At 34.3% G+C, this 19,332-nt stretch overlaps 4 protein-coding genes across 5 annotated transcripts; 2 read left to right on the top strand and 2 right to left on the bottom strand.

The window, feature by feature from the left end:
• Positions 1-473: 473 nt before the first annotated feature.
• LOC123907003 (threonine synthase 1, chloroplastic-like) lies at positions 474-2,326 on the top strand. Its single transcript, XM_045957061.1, has one exon. It carries the CDS (start codon positions 474-476, stop codon positions 2,031-2,033), a length of 1,560 nt encoding a protein of 519 aa, XP_045813017.1. The 3' UTR covers positions 2,034-2,326.
• An 846-nt stretch (positions 2,327-3,172) lies between these two features.
• LOC123907004 (WD repeat-containing protein VIP3) lies at positions 3,173-5,686 on the bottom strand. The gene is made up of 2 exons (XM_045957062.1): positions 5,266-5,686; positions 3,173-3,948 (listed from the first exon to the last, which is right to left on the bottom strand). Exons 1-2 carry the CDS (start codon positions 5,602-5,604, stop codon positions 3,322-3,324), a joined length of 966 nt encoding a protein of 321 aa, XP_045813018.1. The 5' UTR covers positions 5,605-5,686; the 3' UTR covers positions 3,173-3,321.
• Positions 5,687-8,024: 2,338 nt separating this feature from the next.
• LOC123907002 (UBP1-associated proteins 1C) lies at positions 8,025-10,760 on the top strand. The gene is made up of 6 exons (XM_045957060.1): positions 8,025-8,283; positions 8,377-8,451; positions 8,546-8,676; positions 9,560-9,977; positions 10,200-10,310; positions 10,400-10,760. The coding sequence occupies exons 1-6, from the start codon at positions 8,197-8,199 to the stop codon at positions 10,460-10,462; spliced, it is 885 nt and encodes a 294-aa protein (XP_045813016.1). The 5' UTR covers positions 8,025-8,196; the 3' UTR covers positions 10,463-10,760.
• A 545-nt stretch (positions 10,761-11,305) lies between these two features.
• On the bottom strand, positions 11,306-16,457 carry LOC123907001. Of its 2 annotated transcripts, none has more exons than XM_045957056.1 (6): positions 16,281-16,457; positions 15,416-15,520; positions 14,401-14,511; positions 12,819-12,945; positions 12,605-12,722; positions 11,306-11,698 (listed from the first exon to the last, which is right to left on the bottom strand). In XM_045957056.1, the coding sequence occupies exons 2-6, from the start codon at positions 15,453-15,455 to the stop codon at positions 11,621-11,623; spliced, it is 474 nt and encodes a 157-aa protein (XP_045813012.1). In that variant the 5' UTR covers positions 15,456-15,520; positions 16,281-16,457; the 3' UTR covers positions 11,306-11,620. The 2 variants fall into 2 exon arrangements, with proteins under 2 accessions (XP_045813012.1, XP_045813013.1); XM_045957057.1 differs by having other exon boundaries at positions 15,446-15,520; positions 16,281-16,454.
• Positions 16,458-19,332: the final 2,875 nt, after the last annotated feature.

Raw genomic sequence — 19,332 nt, 5'->3', positions numbered from 1 at the left:
GGCTTTTGCTTATCGGGCCGGGCTAAGCGGGCCGGACCATGAAGTTAAGGGGTCGGGCCGGCCCTTTATTTGACCGGGCCCCTCCAGGCCGGGCCAGGCCGGCCCCTTTGACAGCTCTACCCACACTCATATTATCGGGTGTCACCCGAACCTAAACCCAAACCCAATCAAATCGGGTTTCGCTCGTTGACTTGGGTTTGAGTTCGGATGGATCTCTCGGGTTTGAGTTTTTTTGCCATCCCTAGAAACACATACTAAAATAGACTCAGATTTGACTGCATCGGTTTCGTAAGTTCAACGTGTTATCATCCAACCAGTTGCGTTAAAAATTAAAATCACGTGCATAATTTTATTCGAATATTCAACCCCTTCTCCTTCAAAACACATAAATATACCAGCCACCCATTTTTTCCTCTCAGAGACACAACACAACACAACCACATAGTAACAATCTTTTTCCAAACAAAATCAAAATGGTCGTGTCTTCTCTGTTTCATCCTTCATTCTCCTCCACCATCCTTTTCAACCCTCCAAAACCCATCATCAATCTAAATAACCACCGTTCACTCACCATCACCACCGCATCACTCGATCCATCTCCGATCACAACCACCACCACCACCACCACCCCCTCCGCCTCCGATAACATCAAAGACGTAGCCCGCCGTCATCCTTCCGCCGTCAACAACTTCACCGCCAAATACGTCCCTTTCAATGCCGGATTCGATTCCCCTGAATCTTACTCCCTCGATGAAATCGTCTACCGAAGCAACTCCGGTGGTTTACTCGATGTTCATCACGATATGGAAGCACTCGCCAAATTCGATGGCGCGTACTGGCGCAACCTCTTTGACTCGCGCGTCGGGAAAACCACGTGGCCTTATGGTTCCGGTGTATGGAGTAAAAAGGAATGGGTTCTACCGGAGATTCATCCCGATGATATTGTTAGTGCTTTTGAAGGTAATTCTAATCTTTTTTGGGCTGAGCGTTTTGGCAAACAGTTTGTAGGCATGAATGATCTTTGGGTTAAACACTGTGGTATTAGTCATACTGGAAGTTTTAAAGATCTTGGAATGACTGTGCTTGTTAGTCAGGTGAATCGGCTCCGGAAAATGAACCGTCCGTTGGTCGGAGTTGGTTGTGCTTCTACCGGTGATACATCGGCTGCACTTTCGGCTTATTGTGCTTCGGCTGGAATTCCTTCGATTGTTTTCCTTCCGGCAAATAAAATCTCGACTGCACAGTTGATTCAACCGGTTTCGAATGGTGCATTGGTGCTTAGTATTGACACTGATTTTGATGGTTGTATGAAGCTTATTAGAGAAATAACATCTGAATTGCCGATTTATTTGGCGAATTCGTTGAATAGTCTGAGAATTGAGGGACAGAAAACTGCTGCTATTGAGATTTTGCAGCAGTTTGATTGGCAGGTACCTGATTGGGTTATTGTTCCTGGTGGAAATTTAGGGAACATTTATGCATTTTACAAAGGTTTCAAAATGTGTAAAGATTTAGGTCTTGTTGATAAGATTCCAAGGCTTGTTTGTGCTCAAGCTGCAAATGCAAATCCATTGTATTTGTATTATAAAAATGGGTGGAAAGAGTTTAAAGCAATTACAGCTGAAAAAACATTTGCTTCTGCTATTCAGATTGGTGATCCTGTTTCAATTGATAGAGCTGTTTATGCATTGAAGAATTCAGATGGGATTGTTGAGGAAGCTAGTGAAGAGGAACTGATGGATGCAATGGCACTTGCTGATTCAACTGGGATGTTTATATGTCCTCATACTGGTGTGGCTTTAACTGCTTTGAATAAGCTTAGGAAATCTGGTGTTATAGGATCTAGTGAAAGGGTTGTTGTTGTTAGTACTGCACATGGATTGAAGTTTGCAGATAGTAAGATTGATTATCATTCTGGTAATATTCCCGGTATAGGTCGTTACGCTAACCCACCTGTTTCTGTTAAGGCTGATTTTGGTTCTGTTATGGATGTGTTGAAGGATTTTCTGTTGAGTAAGGCACCAAAATACTAGTAGTAAGTAGCAGTAGTACGAGGTTAATTTGGAGTTGTCTTTTTCAGTTGACACCATACTGTCACTCTCTAGTTATACTTTAGCAATGTGATGTTAGTTATTTATGCTTTTGATTTGATCACAAGTTTGTGTTGAATTTTTCATGTACAATTTTGTTTTAGACGGTTTTATTTGATGAAATGAACATTCTGGTTGTGGAATTTCACTCTCTTTGGTGAACTACTTACACAAATGTAGTACACATTATGTAACCTCAAGGCTGATAATTGAACTTCGTGAAGACTTTCTTACAAGTAACAATATTGGAAATTTAATTTTGTTTTTTCATTTATATTTTGGGAGTGTAATTGGAGTTAATAATCTCATGAAATAAAGGTAACAAAAAAAATCTCATGAAATAAACGTTGGGTTATTGTAGCTTAGCTTAGAAATGTATCAAAAGTCCCCCGGGCACCTTGGCCCCTCCATAAAAAATTGCATTATAATTTATAGGTCCCCAGCCACCTTTCCTCACATGAGATTATGCATTTATGTTGTTAATTTGACAAACATTTTCTTACAATTTCTTTTGATAAAAATGTTAGAAAATTAGTCCTACAAAAATCTGTTAATTTAGTTACAAGTTAAGATGTTGGAAACCAATATAACATGTTTTGAAATTGTTTTCATATATTTTAATGACTAAATTGCCGGATTGATCTATATACTTTGGGAAACACTTATAATTTTTATATACTAGTAGTTTTGTGACTAAATCGGAAAAACTGTGATGATTTATAAACTAAATAGTTTATCCTATCTTAAACTTTTTCCACTGAATTTCTAAAAAATAATAATTTTTTTAAGCAATTCTAAAAAATAATTGGAAGGTGGAAAACAGATGATAGCAACAATAAAGACCACACATGGTCACGCTGGCTATGGTTTTGGATGCTGGTATTTTATGCTTTTCCTACATTGGACATTTGTATAGACTCTATAGATTTCATTATATTTTGGTCACTACCATTTTAGGAATGCTTCAGGTCAAGACTACAATTTAGTGCACAAACAATAATTACTAGCCAAAAAGGTAAGGTTTCCAATTTGTCCACCATTAGTGATGGGGCATGGTCAAAAAGTTCAATTTTTGAATGCGATGACTATAAAAATTCATCAATTAAGAACCAAACAGAATCAAAATACCCATACAGCCAAATATTTCCTTCAAATCTATTAGTAGAAAAAACATTAACAAGTTAATATCACTCAACAAATAGTACAGATACAGCATTCAATAATATCTAAATCAGGAATAGTCATACAGTGATATGCTCTTATCATCGGATACACTAGCAAGCCGACCGCTTCGCACATCATTTCCTCCAGGTGGTCTAAATGCCACTCCCCATACTTGGTCTGTGTGGTTGCTCATCGTCTGCACAGACGCCCTCATATTAAGATCCCATAGCCTAACAGTTCTATCACTTGAACCTGTGGCAATAGCCGCCCCATCTGGGCTCACATCCACACACAAAACCCAACTAGCATGTCCTGACATGGTTCCAATTAAGGCTTTCCCCTCAGCATCATACATGTGAACATTACCATCATCTGAAGCTGAAAACAGTAGTCTTGGATCATAAGGAGAATACACAAGAGAACGCACAGGCATGAAGTGGCCTTCAAGGTGATGCAGAAATTTGGCTCGTTGCACGTCAAAAACAGATATGGTGCCGTCCATTGAGCCACAAGCAATCCGTTTTCCATCAGGACTCCATGCGACGGATAGGACAAATTTCTTGCTGCCACTTTTGTCGCTGGGTTTGGGTCCATCTACACGGGGAATTGATAGGGTGGCAACAATTTCCCACGTGGAAGTGTCCCAAAGATTGACTGATGCACTACCTCCACCAGCAACTGCTAGAATGGAACCCTGAAGGTTGATAGCATTTAATGATTAAAGTTTAAACAACTACTTTATAGTCAAAAGCATAATGTTATACATTCTGATGAAATGCTCAATTTTTACGAGTCAAAACTCGAAAGGCATTCAATGACAACTCCTATAATGCACACATGCATAGAGGAACAGGTATGATTTTCATGAAAGGGTACATATTAACAACAATCAACAGAACACGGTGTTAAATAGCTCTAGCAGCATGCAGTGTAAGAACTGAGGAATTGAACAAGCTCCTGTATGCAATAATGGGGTATTCTGAGACTTGGTTACATGATTAAGTTAGTTGGACGCATCCTTAAAATATAGTAGGTGATATAGGTTTTAATCAAGATAACTGACAAATAGGGAAATTGGATAGTTAACCGATAACTTCATGTGATATAGGTTTTAACCATTAAACATGCAAAATCGCAAATTGCAAACACATGTGCAGGACCAAAAAAAAAACAAAATTTCAATAAGCAAGCTACAAGTGTGAAATCATCGGTATAAAAATAAGGGTATCATGAGAAAATATTGGCAAAAATTGCTTTTACTTAAGGGCAGTTAGCCAATTACTATATGTTTCTGAGTTGTTAACCCAATCCCAACAACGATGTTAGAAAGTTACTGGTGGGAAGCGAAATTCTTTCTCCGAAAATAAAAAACAGCAGATTCACTTACATGAGAATGCAAATATTAGCTGTTGGTTTGAATGTTTGAATTGGGGAATTTGGAGGGCTAAATCTATATTTTGGTATATATTCGAGATTTAAAAAAATTGAAAGAATAACACGACGATCATATAACATTTCAATAACACTAAATTTACTTTTAAAAACATTTTATAGCTTCCTTAATTTAGAAAAAGAAAAATAAATCCTCCCCTCCACTCCAAAATTCTCCATCCAAACATACCCTTAGACAAATTGATTCCTGATTTAACAAACAGATTTTTCCCTTGGATAAATTAGGTAAACAAAACAGAATGAAAGGGACAGTTCTGTTCTGAATTCTGATCTTTTCCACTCTATTTTTCTAACAGAACCAAAATGTACTATATTGTTACATTATTTTCTGTTCAAATCTAAAAATAGTCCAAAAGCACATGGTTCAGTTAATAAAAAAATTAGGGTTTAACACCAAAAAATCAAAATAGAATTGTTATGCAAACATAGAAAAGTGAATAGCGCTAGGTCAATGTGCAACAAAATCAACCAAAATCATTGAATTCTCTGATATTTCTAAAGCATAACATTGTGAATTTGAATTAAAGAGGGAAAATGATGGAGTGTGAATAATTTTTACCTTGGGATCGAAACGCATTTGCCAAACTTCAGAAGGAGGAGCTTCAAGGGTAGCGATAGTGGAATTGGTATCAACATCAAAGACGCGAACAAAGCTATCGAGTGAAGAAGAGGCTGCAATTGAGCCGAGTGGATGAGCGGCTACAGAAGCGACGCCGAGACAGTGACCGGTGTTGGTTCGGTCGAGGATAAGTTCATCGGATTTCCATACTCTAACGGTTTCGTCAAGTGAACCGGTGAGGAGGAGCGGTGGCCGAGTTGCGGTTGCGGGTGCCCATGTAACTGCCCAAACTGAGTCGTCGTGCGCGTTGTCTACCGATTTGATTCCAGCGAGTTTCATCGTTGCAACTGTAAAATAAAATCACTGCTTTTCTCTGTTCTTTGCTTCTTTTGCTTTCTCGCTTTTCGACTCCACTTGACTTGGTTGGGTGGGCCTCTCTCTTTTTTACCTACTGTACTGTATCTTGCTATGCTTCCAAGCCCATTTAAAAGCATTTTTTTATGAATTTTTTTTAAGCAATTTTATGAATTTTTTTGTGCTAGCACAAATTTATTTTCACCGTTAGATTAATAAGTCTCACCATTTAATCTAGTGGTAAGATTTATTGATTCAATAATAAAAATAAGTTTATGTATAGTGAAAGATTTGTCTCACTTATACATGTTAGACAAAACCTTATTTCATATATCAACAATCATTCATCTAAGGATCTTTTTAATAAAACCTTGAGTATGAGTTTGTGGATGAAAATAATATGATTGAGAGGGATGCTGACTTTATTAGAAATGGTCACACGAATTTTTGACTGATGTTAATAATCGATGAAAATTTTGTTTGTTAAAAAAAATAGCGAACAATTCATAAATTAGTTGATGAGCTTATATTGCATAAAAAAATTTGATGAATTGATAGCGAATTAAGTCTATAATGTTTAATAAAATTATGATTATAACTTATAAATTTAAAAACTACATGAAATAGTTTAAAAAAACATATCATAAGCTCAAAAAGTGGATGAATTAGATTATCGGAAATATTATTATATTTTTATGGATTATTAATGTAGTATGCACCAAAGTTTCCAAAATGTTATATTCCCCGATTTTTTTTAGCAATGATTAATATTTGTGGAGGAATTTACAGGGTACACAACAAATATTCTTCTGTCCTAATGGATTTTTTTTTTCCTTTTTATACACAATAGTATTAAGTTCTAATACCGGATCATTGCTTAATATTCGTTTAACACTTATATCGATTCATTATTGGATCATGAGAAAAATTAATTGAACAATAGTACTATTTAATTATCCTTACGTGTCCTAAAACACATTAACGCTGAAATTAGGAGTGGTGACTTTAATTTTAGCACGCCGAATGATCGATGTCGGCTCCATACCCATATTTGGGTAGGTGTTTGAGGAGGTGGTTCAGAACCCCTTCCTCGGACTCTAAGGAACTAAATGTAAAAATATTTTCTTATGAATTATATAATTATTTTTTTTTTTCAAGTACAAAACTTTGTATTATGATATTCTTAACCTATGCCATATGATTATCCAAATTCATAAAATAAATAAATAAATTATAATCAACTATTTAAATTTGATACGGGTAAGATCCGGAAATTACATGTACCAGAGAAAGTTCAAAGCTTCGTTTGGTTAATAAAGCATGATAGAGTACTGACTCGGTATCGGAGGAGTAAAATGCATTTAAGCTCGCCGTATTGTTTATATTGTGAAAATGTTATGGAAACTGAACTATATGTATTACGAGACTGTCCGAAATGCATGAGAGTGTGGCTTTGTAGCGTGAATCAGTAGTCGCCAAAATTATTTTTCAATTTTGACCTGCATCAATGGATTAAGTTGAATATTAATGGCGCTATCGATGGTATTGGTATAGAGAATTGGTCAAGTTATTGGGCTATTGTTTGTCACTCGATTTGGAAGTGGTATAACAATGAAGCACATGATGAAAGCTTTAACCTTTAACCGTCCATACAATCCTCATGTTGTGATCAAGAATTATGCTAGAGACTATGATATAGCAAAGAGGGTTGATAGAATAGTGCAGGTCCGCAACAGTGTTCGTCACAAACATAGACTGGAATCCGGCGGAGCATAACTGGGTTGTTGTTAACACGGATGGCGCAAGGACTGGTGCCGAGAGTTGTGGTTGCGGGGGAGTTGTTCGTGACAATAGTGGTGAATGGTTGGGAGGTTATGCGAGAGGCTTAGGAGATTGCAATATTATAATTATCGAGCTTTGGGGAGTATTGGAAGGCTTGCGTCTTGCGTGGAGATTGGGGGTTCCGTCATGTGGAGCCAAGGAGTGATTCCGTAAGTGTGGTCAAGTGGTTGAGCAGTGAGGAATGTGTCATCAATGAAGGTTGGAGTGTGTTGAAGCAAATTAAAAAATTATTGCAATTGGAGTGAGAGATCTTAGTTTGCGCATATCAGGTGTGGTTCAAGCTTTTTTGTGATTTTTTATGAGTCATGTCCGACTCAAATTACCCATATTTTCCTTGATAATAAAACTGAGATTAGTATTCCCAGGCTAGTCTCGTTGTAATTTCTTTTCGGGCCTAGGCCTTCCATTATATCAAAATAACAATTTTTTTGACTAAATCAAAATAACAAAAATAAATACTCTTTTTATTGTCAAAAAATTTAAATAAATACTCTTTTATTTAGTCAAAAAAAAAAAAGGAGAGAAAACAGAAAAGTAAAGATTTCTTATCTCAGGCCCTCCGTGGTAAATTGGTACAGCAACGATAAAAGTGAAGGGGGCAACGGAAAACCCTAGCAATTTCACACTCACTACTCTTGTGGCCTGCGGGAGTCTCCAAGCCTTAAACCCCAAATCACGTTAACGCCAGCCACTTGCAGAACAAATAAATCAAACCTTAATACTTCTAACACAGATATGGTTTGGTTTCAATGCGAAGATTGTGGAGACAACCTCAAAAAACCCAAATTACCCAATCACTTCCGATCATGCTCCGCCACCAAGGTTCTTATTATTCAATTTCACTCATACTCAATTCACGTTCATTTCACATGTTAAATTCATGCTTATTTTTCCATTGATTATTATGCTATGCAGCTTTCATGCATTGATTGTGGCCAAATGTTTGGTCAAGACACAGTTCAGAACCACACACAGTGTATTACTGAAGCGGTGAGCTTATTTATAGTAGCTTCACTTTTACCAATTAGGTTTGTTACATTTTAATCTTGTTTTCTTCATTGCCTCATCTTGCTTTGATTTTCAGGAAAAGTATGGTCCAAAAGGCCAAGGCAAAACTTTGAATGCTGCAGCTGCCAAGCCTGTCAAAGATGGAAAACAAAGGCCAGTAGTTGATACTAATGTGGGTTTATCTCAACGTCCGCCGTGGTTCTGTAGGTATATTAATTACTCCTTTGGGTTACACTTTCTAATTACCATTGTAGATTTGTAGTCACTAGTGAGTAGTGACATTCGAATTACGGAGTAAATGTCAATTGTCGTGGCATATTATATGTTTTAAAAAGTTATAAGAGAAACATAATTATCGTGGTCTGCATATCCTGTTCAGACGGGAATTGGGCTTCTAAGTCCTTGCATTTGAGTCTTCCTGTTATTTGTTATTTCTCATGGTTAATGGGATCAGGAAGGCGACAAGAATCAAGATCACACTCTAAATATTTTGTTTTTTTATGTAAATGTAATTAGAGGATGTAAACAAGTTAGCTGAGCCTATTGTAGAAAGTTCAAAGGTACTAAGTTAAATATGCAACACGAGTTTTTTACTTATGGTTAAATCACGTAGTAGTGACCAGTGTGGAAGGTTCAATGCTAAGTTTAATGTGAAATCATATATAGGCATTGCACCTTTGTTTTTTAAACAAGTGGGTTTTTGAGATATAATTATGTCTTATAAGATAGTTTTATCTGTTAATCATATTAGTCTTAATCAGTTAAGACTCTTAACCGATTATTAGCCTGTAAGTCGCTTTTGGATCAAGCTCCATTTGTGAAAGTGCATTGTAGTAGAGTTCTAAACATCTTTCTTAGTTTAATTGGTTACATTTACTCTTTAAATATTTTGCACTACCTGCATTAAACTTTTAAATTGTGAATATTATGAGTGTCAACTGCCAAAAACGTCATATTATAGTGTCTGAGACTATTTATAATAAAAAAGCAGGATATGATTCACTTCACCAAGAAAGAAATTTTCTTAGATATTGTGTCACCCTTATGGTTTTGTTTATTGATTATGCTCTACTTATTTGTGGCTTTGTAGTCTTTGCAATACGAAAGCTACAAGTAAGCAAGCGCTTCTTCTCCATGCTGAAGGAAAGAAACACGGGGCTAAAGCCCGAGCCTTCCATGCTTCTCAGCAGCCACCAGTCCAGACGGATAAACCTGCCCCTGATGCAAAGGATGCCGTGGAGACTGCTTCTAATGGTACGGTGAAAGATGACAAAAACGCAGAGCAGCCAAAATTGCAAGAGTCTTCTGAACAAAATAACTTGAAACCAGGGAGTGAAGTTTCCTCAGAAAAGAAAAAGAGGAAACTTGAAGCATTAGAGGGTGGCCTTATTAAAAAATGCAAGAATGTCACTTCAGTTGACACGGAAAATGGTGAAGTAATTCAGGGAGAGAAGGCAGCAGAGAAGAAAATAAAATGGAAGAAGTTTATCAAAGCTGCCTTGAAAACTGTATGTGCATTGAATTTTGGAATTACATCCTTTTTTGTTTTCTGCTTTATTTATCTATGATATAGTGATCTTTATCTGTTTATTGTAAACTGGTATGGTTATTTAGAGATAGTGACTATTAAGGGGGACTCGAGTATATGGAGATATAATTTTATTGAGTTTTGGTTTGTATGTATAAATTTCCTACCACATGTAATGTGCTTATTGTTTTACTTGCGGCAGCATTCTGATGGATTGAAGATGAAGAAACTGAGAAAAGTTGTCCATAAAGCACTGCAAGAATCTGGTATTGTAGTAAATGAAAATGAATTGAGCGAGGCACTTGAGCAGAAGGTATGTCTATCTACTGAGGTGTGTTTCTGTTAAATTTGTCCTTTAATAATAATAATATTGATTTTCTTATGATAAAATTTTGCTTACAGATAAATTCCAGCTCCAAATTTGCAGTTGAGAACAAGTATGTGCGATTAGTGGCCAAAGATTGAATTTGAACCCGGTTGTTTGAGGTGTCATGACTAAGAGTCTATAATTTTTGTCTGCTATTGTTTGATAAACATTCATCCCTCAAAAGTATCTCAGAAAATTTTGTAAACGAATAATTTATTGCTGCTTCATGCAAAATTCAGTTATCATCTTGTAGAAAACCAAAGAATATTGAGAGAGATTTGTTCGTCAGTATGCTCAGTTACAAGCAAACAGTCACTGAATTTTCTGAACATTGATGTGTATGCTTTTATGGGCAGTCGTATTTGAGAGTATAATCTGATTTTATTAATTGTCTTATTTTGTTTCTTTGATAGGTTTATTACTAGTGTGATTATTGGTGCTTTTATACAGTTTTTTTTAAAATTTTTTTATTTATTTTATAATAAGCTTATACAGATTTACTAAAAGTATAAAATAATAAACATCATATCAATTATCATATGTCTATTTTATGTTTCAATTTCTAAACTTTTTTATTATAGACACAATAAAAATTTATACTGTTCATATCTAATTCTGTTTCTATATGTTTTTATGTTATACTGTCATCAAATGAATCTTTAACTTAATAAGCAAAATTTCTGATGTTCTTCATCGTGCACACATATGTCCTCCTTAGTTTTATAAATCACTGATTGAAGGACGGGTATGAAATGACAATTTGAAAATTTAATCTATATCTACTAACTTTAATTTTACTAACTTGAAAATTGAACTAACTTTAATTTTGTAAATGTTTATTGGAAATTTATACTGACTGCTACTTATATGGATTTTATAAGCCATGCATTTTCTATTGTGGAAAAAAGAACACAATAATCTTAAAACAAAAAACAAAGAGAGAACACAACACTTCAGTATCTCACTTGTTATTAAAAAAAATAGTAATTTTGGGTGATTCATCATTCATGTACACACGATAATTTTTTTTGTCCATATACATCAAATCAGAAAAATTATCAAACAAGAAGGCATACAACGTATAATTTTCTCTCAACTTGTGTAGCAGAAAGATTTCTTGAACTGGAATCACCTCCACAAACAAAATGCAACCTTTTGTTTTCACCTATTTCGAAGTTTTATATACTTATGTCCAATTGTTTCTGATATGCCGCTTTCAAATGTTTTGCTTCTCAATTTTCACCTTCATATTTGAGTTAGAAATAGAGGGATGACGACTTTTTTAACAGAAGGATTGCTGCAATTATCAGCATCCCTACAAAGCACAGTAATGCCTGCAAAACCACGACAATTTAGACATCGCTGAAGCAAAGTGAAATACAATAACATGAAATGTATAAAAAAGTATATGTACAAACCTATATCAAGGGTCCTACAACTTAATTTAAAGTTTCAAACATATCCTTTATCTTTATTTCATGTTAAGTTGGTCATTTTTGTGTGTCAAGTTTAAAAACAATGTTGGATTAAACATTTCATTTATGTATGTTTCCAAAAGTCTTACTTAACCATTCAAAAAGGTAAGTTACATCATAATGTATGTTACAATACAATATCTAATCCATCAAACAAAATGTTTTTTTTTATTAAGTTTTTATCCAAGATTATGACTTCATTGTAGTCAACACGGGCCTAATTGGTGGTGCTGAGCGATGAAACATACTATTGTACACAAATTTGTAACAAAAGTGGACTAAGAATTAAAGTTGGTTTAACATTGCAAATATTTTTAAAGATAAAAGACTAATTTGACAAGAAGAAAAGATAAAGGACATATTTAAAACTTAAATTAAGTTAAAGGACTCTTGATGTAGTTTCGCCAAAAATATAATAACATGAAACATCTGCAACTGCAATGCCAGAAAAGGAACTTGGAGTGGCCCATCCAAGGACATTATGCCAGCTTAAATGATATGCCTTGTTTACTTAAATGATTTATTTTCATAAAATGTGTTTGATCCATAGAAACATGTAACAGGAGTTACTAAAACTTCCTTGTTTAATTTACTTGACCGAACTAAGCTAGTACTTATTACAGGCCTCTGTTCAAGCAGATCCTATTTAGCATCTGAACTTATTTTAGTGCACAATGTTAACATTTGCGAGTGCATGAATGAGCGAATAGATAGACACACACAAATAGACAAGAATGGAGCGGAGAGTAATAGAAGAGAGATTACAGCAATTGCAGAGGCTCCAAGCCCAGCCCGTTCCCTGGGGTCCTTTCGATAATAATTTCCAAAATAGAGAATAGTTGCATAGAACCACATAGGAGGGCAAAGAAATCCAAAAAGAAACCTGCAATTTAACAAACATAAGAAATATACAATTTAACAAACATAGCAGCAACACAAAACGAGGAACTGGGACGGTTGTTTGATTAAAATTACTTACGAGAACCACCCGATTCCGCATCCAAAACATGGGAGGGGTTTATCATAAATTCCTGATTGGAAGTCCTCAGGATCTCTAATTAAGGCATACTTCCCCTTTCCATGAACCATTGCATCCACTGCTTGTCCTGCCATGGCCATACAATTGCAGGTATTTATTTTTAAGGCGTGAACAAAGAACATATTGAAATTTACGCGACAATTTTTTGGTAATAAAAGAAAATTGGACTTGTTTTGTTGTATTTAATAAGCCAATACTGCATATTATCACTAAACTTGTTACCCAGCCCTGTCCCGGACCTTGTCTTTTCAAGAAGGAGGAGCTGCTTAGTCACAATTTATTAGCATATTACTCTGTATATAACAGAGTAAGTTCTTTAAAGTTTAAACTCTAGTAAGACAGGTCAATGTCATGACCCTAAGATACAACTAAAAGGTCAATGTCATGACCCTCTCAAGCTAAATCTTACCGAGCTTTAAGCTTGTTACAACAGGTGGATGTAGAGCAGAGAAAATAGAAACAACAGGGTCGTAGCTGCGGTCGATAATGGCAGCACGGCCTGACGTAAGTATAGCAAAGATAATTGGGCTCGATAGATGATTCCAAAGGTGACTGGTGGTTGCCAAAAATGGGTCTCATTAGAGAAAGCACGGCTGGTGGAATCATGCCGGGATGCAGAGAGAAACCCCGACAGGAAAGAGAAGCATTGGATGTAGAGCAACAGGTGGATGTAGAGCAGAGAAAATAGAAACAACAGGGTCGTAGCTGCGGTCGATAATGGCAGCGCGGCCTGAGGTAAGTATAGCAAAGATAATTGGGCTCAATAGAGGATTCCAAAGGTGACTGGTGGTTGCCAAAAATGGGTCTCATTAGAGAAAGCACGGCTGGTGGAATCACGCCGGGATGCAGAGAGAAACCCCGACAGGAAAGAGAAACATTGGATGAAGCACAATGAATGCACACAACAGGACAGAAGTAGGAGAAGCATGTCGGCCGGATGAGAAGAGCTAATAAGAGGTCGCCGAGAAATTCTCCAGTAGCGGCAGCAGTAGGTGACTAGGTGGAAGATGTGATTGGCAGTGACAAAAACCGGAGATGTAATATGAAACTCACAGAAAAGAGACACAGAAGTGTTGGAACAAAATGGAAACTTGCTGAACAAGTGGCGGCCAGCAGTTGCAATTCGCCGACACCAGAGGCTACAAACTTGCTTCAATACCATATTGAAACTGTGAACTCCGTGTGTCTAAAACAAACCACACTCCTATTTATAATAGCATATTGAATAAATATAATAAATGCTAAATTACCAACTCATAGATTTGCTAATTCAAATCACAATCTACAATTCTAACCCTAATAATAAATATTAGGATTTGATTAGGAGTGATAAGGCAGCCGTGGTTTGGGTGAGGAACATAGGAGTGAGAGTGAGAAGGAGGTCATAGGTTCAACTTCCGCCGCTAATAAAATAAGAACTAGCAACTAACATTCGTCATTAAAAAAAAGGTTTGATTATTTGCTTCTAACAGTAACGATTACTAAGTAAAAAAATCATTCGACATGTGACTACTATTGTTACCTTTTGAATTACTCCGAGCAAAGGGCCTTAAAAGATCAATATGCTTAGTGGAAACAGATCTCACCGATTCCACACCATTTCTCAAATCAACATTCTCTTCCACCCTACCATCTGCAACAACAAAGGAAATCCCGTTTGAAAATGCTTAATGGAGATAGATCTCGCTAACTCCACACTCTTTCTCAACCATCCAATCCAAAAATGATAAACTTGAAAGCTTGGAGATCAGACCACTCTTGGTGATTACCATCTATGAAGCACGGACATGACACGGACACTAATAATAATTTGAAAATATGACATAATTCAATATAATCATAAGTGTTCATAAGTGTTCGGTGTCGGACACCGACGTGTGTCCGACACCGGGACACGCCTAATCCGAGGAGTGTCCGTGCTTCATAGATTACCATCATATTTTTCAATACATATTACTTGAATAGATTCTATAGTAGTGACATACATTATAACTTATTTTCAACGACAGAATAAATCCAGTTACTTATTTTCTTAATCTATGTCAGTGCATGTATAGTATAGCCTGACGACTGAATACATTTTCTCTTTTTCCATTTGAAATTCATTACACGGAGGAATAATCATCACAATCTGGCCATAAGGAACATATTATATTGTGAACTCTTACATGGTTTTGGCAGTTTGTTTATAGCCTGTCAAATTTTAACAATAGCCAGGATAATTTTATTCTAACTTAACGTTTAGAACCTTACAACCTAGTAGCTCAATAATCCAAACAGTGATAAACTTGAAAGCATGGACACCGGAATACCAGATGTTGTTCAATATTCAAATTTCCCCTGCATATCACACCAGTGCTAACAAATATATTCTATACCTATGCTAACAATCTAGTTATTATAACTTAGAAGAAGGATCTCAGTGTCCATGACAGAGTAGACAAATCATGGCAAGATGTTGAGCATATTGAAAAAAAGAGAGTGATAATTACAATCAAATAAGCATATGAAATTGTGTTGACATTTAAAGGAATTACCAGTTAATAACGACGAGAACATTTCAGTACCTTTATCCATGGATTTTGGAATTAATTTGCACACTAAGCTTCAAGTTCTTCAACTTCAAATAACACTCAGAATTCCTGTTTTTCAAAATTGAACATGTTAACATAAAAAGATGAATTGTGAGACCAGAAATGCATGTTTCCACTTAAAAGCAGATAAATAAATGAAAAGAATATGTAACACATGCGACTTGTCAGATAATCACAGATTGGTTTGGCAACTTTTAAGCTCAATAAATCTTATGAATATTTCAACAAATATGCACGAATAGCTACTAATAAGTGACATCACCATTCACCAAACCTAGATTAGTACACTAATATTTTCATATAGACCTGAATTTTGAAAGGCAAACGAGCAACAAGTTGTCCTGCTAATCCTTTTTGGACGGCAAAATCAATACTCTTAAACACTATATCTAGAGACCTAGGAGACACTATATCATGAGGAATTGTGAATTTTTACTTATCCTTCAAAAATCATAAGAATTGTAATAATATAAACTAATACTCCTATAGATTTTACAAAAAACAATCTTTTCAAGTTGAATCAACTAAACATTTAACAGTTAACTTAAAAAAAAAAAAAATTCCCAAATCTGTTAATTAATTGATTGATTAAGATACTACTAATCATGTACTGTACTACAATGAATGGAATCCAAATTAGCAAACATCCTCTTGGTAAAACTAAGATCATCTTTGAATTCAGAATTTTAGGTAACATAATTGAACAATCTGAAATTGAATTATGTAAGAACATGCCAAAAAAAGTAACTTGCAACAACAAAAATTGAGAAATCAAGAGCAATCATGAGAAAAAGAAAGAGAGACTGACCTTGGAAGAAAAGAGTAGAATCCGAGCGATGAGAAAATGAAATGAAAGATTGAATTCTAATTATTCTTTTTTCATCTGCAAAAACGGAGCTTTAACGTCAAAGAATTCAAAGAAAGAAACTCAGCTGACTTTGTTTTTTTTTTTTGTTTGTTGCCTCTCTCCGTTTTCTTTACGTCTTAAAAACCAGAAAAGTCTGTAATAAATTTGTTTTTTGAAAAAATTAATTAATTAATTTAAATTTTCTTCAAAACTAAAAAATTGAATACCTTAAATAAAAAAGTTGATATAATATTTTTTTTGCTGTTTGACTGCTTTCAAGAGATGAAATTTCAGTTATTTTTGCAAAAAATTATATGTCTGCTTTCACATGTTTTTCTTAGTCTTTGTCAAAATTGTGGAGCTGTATCAATATTTTTTCATTTATATAATGAGAAATAATAAAATTTATTGATTGGATTGAAATGTATAAATAAGTTTAAAACAACAGTCAAAATTTAAACCTTGTTAAAAAGTTGGTATATTTTTTGTATTATTTATTTTATTCTTGTTTTTGTATTTATTCTTTGTCTTTGTTGATAATGTCCATTTTTGGGGATTTTTTATGTTTCTTTCAAATCATATCCTAAGTGTGTCATGCACTAAAATTTGTCTTTTAATGTTGTTTAGTTTGCTACTTCTTTATCCATTTTTGTTTGCTAAGGCTATGTTTGAAAGATAAATTTCCAATGAAGAGATTTTTGAAAGTTAAGTAATTTATATTTTTGATATTGTTCTGGACTAGGTTTCAGGCCAATGATATCTTTCTCTCCTTCGCCGAACTCAGCCCAATTAAACGTATGCTCAAAGTTGTGTCGCCGTGCCCAACGGTTAAGGAAGTTGGCCTTCTGTGACGGCCGACATCAAAATGAGTGTCAACCATGACTTTTTAGTCGTTATTCCAACAACTATTAAAGGCGAGAACATCGTATTCATCCTCACGTTAATGATATTAAGGTTCTGTGCTGGGGAACTATGTATGTCCTTCTCAATTCTCACACAAAAGGCTCATGTACAATACATCGTATTTCTAAAACATTTACTTCACGCATAAAATGACTTGAACGTCAAAGTGTCTGCATGTATAACCCCCTTCACCATGATCGTGTTGCAGAGGACAACCATCAACTACGTCGATTTTGATCAAGTAAGATTAGATATATATTTCATTTTTTAAAAAAAATTAAAAAATTAAAAAAATTAAAAAAATTGGTACAATATGAAATTAACAACATAATAAGTAAGTTCCCTCATATTTCCTCCCAAACCTATACCCAAAGGTGGGGTGGTGCCATTGTGCCATCCTGTATGGGATGTACGTACGTATAATGTATTGGTTGTTAATTAATTTGGTTCTTTGAGCTGAGACTTGTACGTATTGTGGCCACAACTTGGGCCATTTGGTTGGTACATCAATTTAATACTCCTACTAGCAGGACACCCGTGCGTCCGCACGGGAGTCGCGGCGTTGCCGCTCCTCACTTGATAAGATGAAATTTATTGGAAATTAGATTAAAAGATAAAAAAATAGAAATGATATAATATTTGGTAAAAAAAAAATAGAAAAAGAACAATGGTAAAACCATCACAAAAAAACTTTAGGTCTCCGTATTAATATAGGAATATAAATATAGATAATGTAGAAATTATGAAGAAAAAAAATAGGCTACCTTATTAATATATTAGTAAAAACATAAGTGTTGAAAAATCACAAAAAAACTTATGTCCATGTATTAATATATGAGTATAAATATAGTCCCGTAAAAATTATTAAAAAATAGGCAATCGTATTAATATGTTAGTGAAAATATAGGTCTCGCAACAATCATCAAAATAATTATGTCATCGTATTAAATATGAGTATAACCAATAAAATCGTAAAAAAAAATAGACAACTTAATTTTTATTTTATTTTTGTTACAAACAACTTAATTAATATATAATTAAAAGTGTAAGTCCCGTAGAAACCACACAAACAAAAAAGTTTCCATATTAATATACGAGTTTAAATATAGGTCCCGCAGATGTTATAAAAGAACGGGCAAGTTTATTAATATGAGTAAAACACATAGGTCCTCATGTACCCAAAAAAAAACCACAGGTCCCCAGAAATCACACAAAAGATTAGGTTCTCGTATTAATATATAATTATAAATATAGGTCTAAAAAAATAGTAAAAAATTGAAAACTTCATTAATAAGAGTAAAAACATAGGCCCCGTAAAAATTACACAAAAGATTAGATCTTTGTATTAATATATGATCATAAATATATGTAATGCAAAAATTATGAAAGAATGACAAATTTATTAATATATAATTAAAAATATAAGTCTCGTAGAAATAAAAAAAAAATATATAGGTTCTCGCATTAACATCTGAGTATAAATTTAGGTCCTACATAAATTATTAAAGAACAGGAAACCTTATTAATAAGAGGAAAATCATAGGTCCCGCAGAATTCGCACAAAAAATTATGTCCTCGTATAAATATAATGTATAATACGTAAAATTATAAAAAAATAAAAAATAAATAACTTTATTAATATACGATTAAAAATATAATGCCCGTATATATAACAAAAAAAAAAGGTTCTCGTATTAATATGAATGTAACCCGTAAAATTATTAAAAAAAATAGATAACTTTTTACCAAAAAAAAAAAAAAAATAGATAACATAATATATTAGTAAAAACACAAGTTCCGTGAGAGTCGCAAAAAATAGTAGATTTTTGTATTAATATATAAGGTAAACATAGATTTTGCAGATGGTATTGATGGTCAATCTATTCCAAAAAAATGGCCAATGTATTGATTACACAAAATATTACTCCCCCAGTTTTTTTATAAGTGTTCAATTTCATCAAATTTAGTGTTTCTAATTAACTGTCAAGTTTGTGTTTTAAGGATACGATTTGTCAATTATACCCCTTGTCAATTATTATTATTATTATTATCTTTTTCAATAATTTTTTTATATATATATTTGAAAAACTAAAGTTTTTTTTAAAAAGAA

Source organism: Trifolium pratense, linkage group LG2 (assembly GCF_020283565.1).
Source record: "Trifolium pratense cultivar HEN17-A07 linkage group LG2, ARS_RC_1.1, whole genome shotgun sequence".
In the NCBI taxonomy this organism is placed as follows: Eukaryota; Viridiplantae; Streptophyta; class Magnoliopsida; order Fabales; family Fabaceae; genus Trifolium; species Trifolium pratense.
Note: the sequence above shows the minus strand (reverse complement) of the source record. Positions and strands in the feature narration are given on the sequence as shown.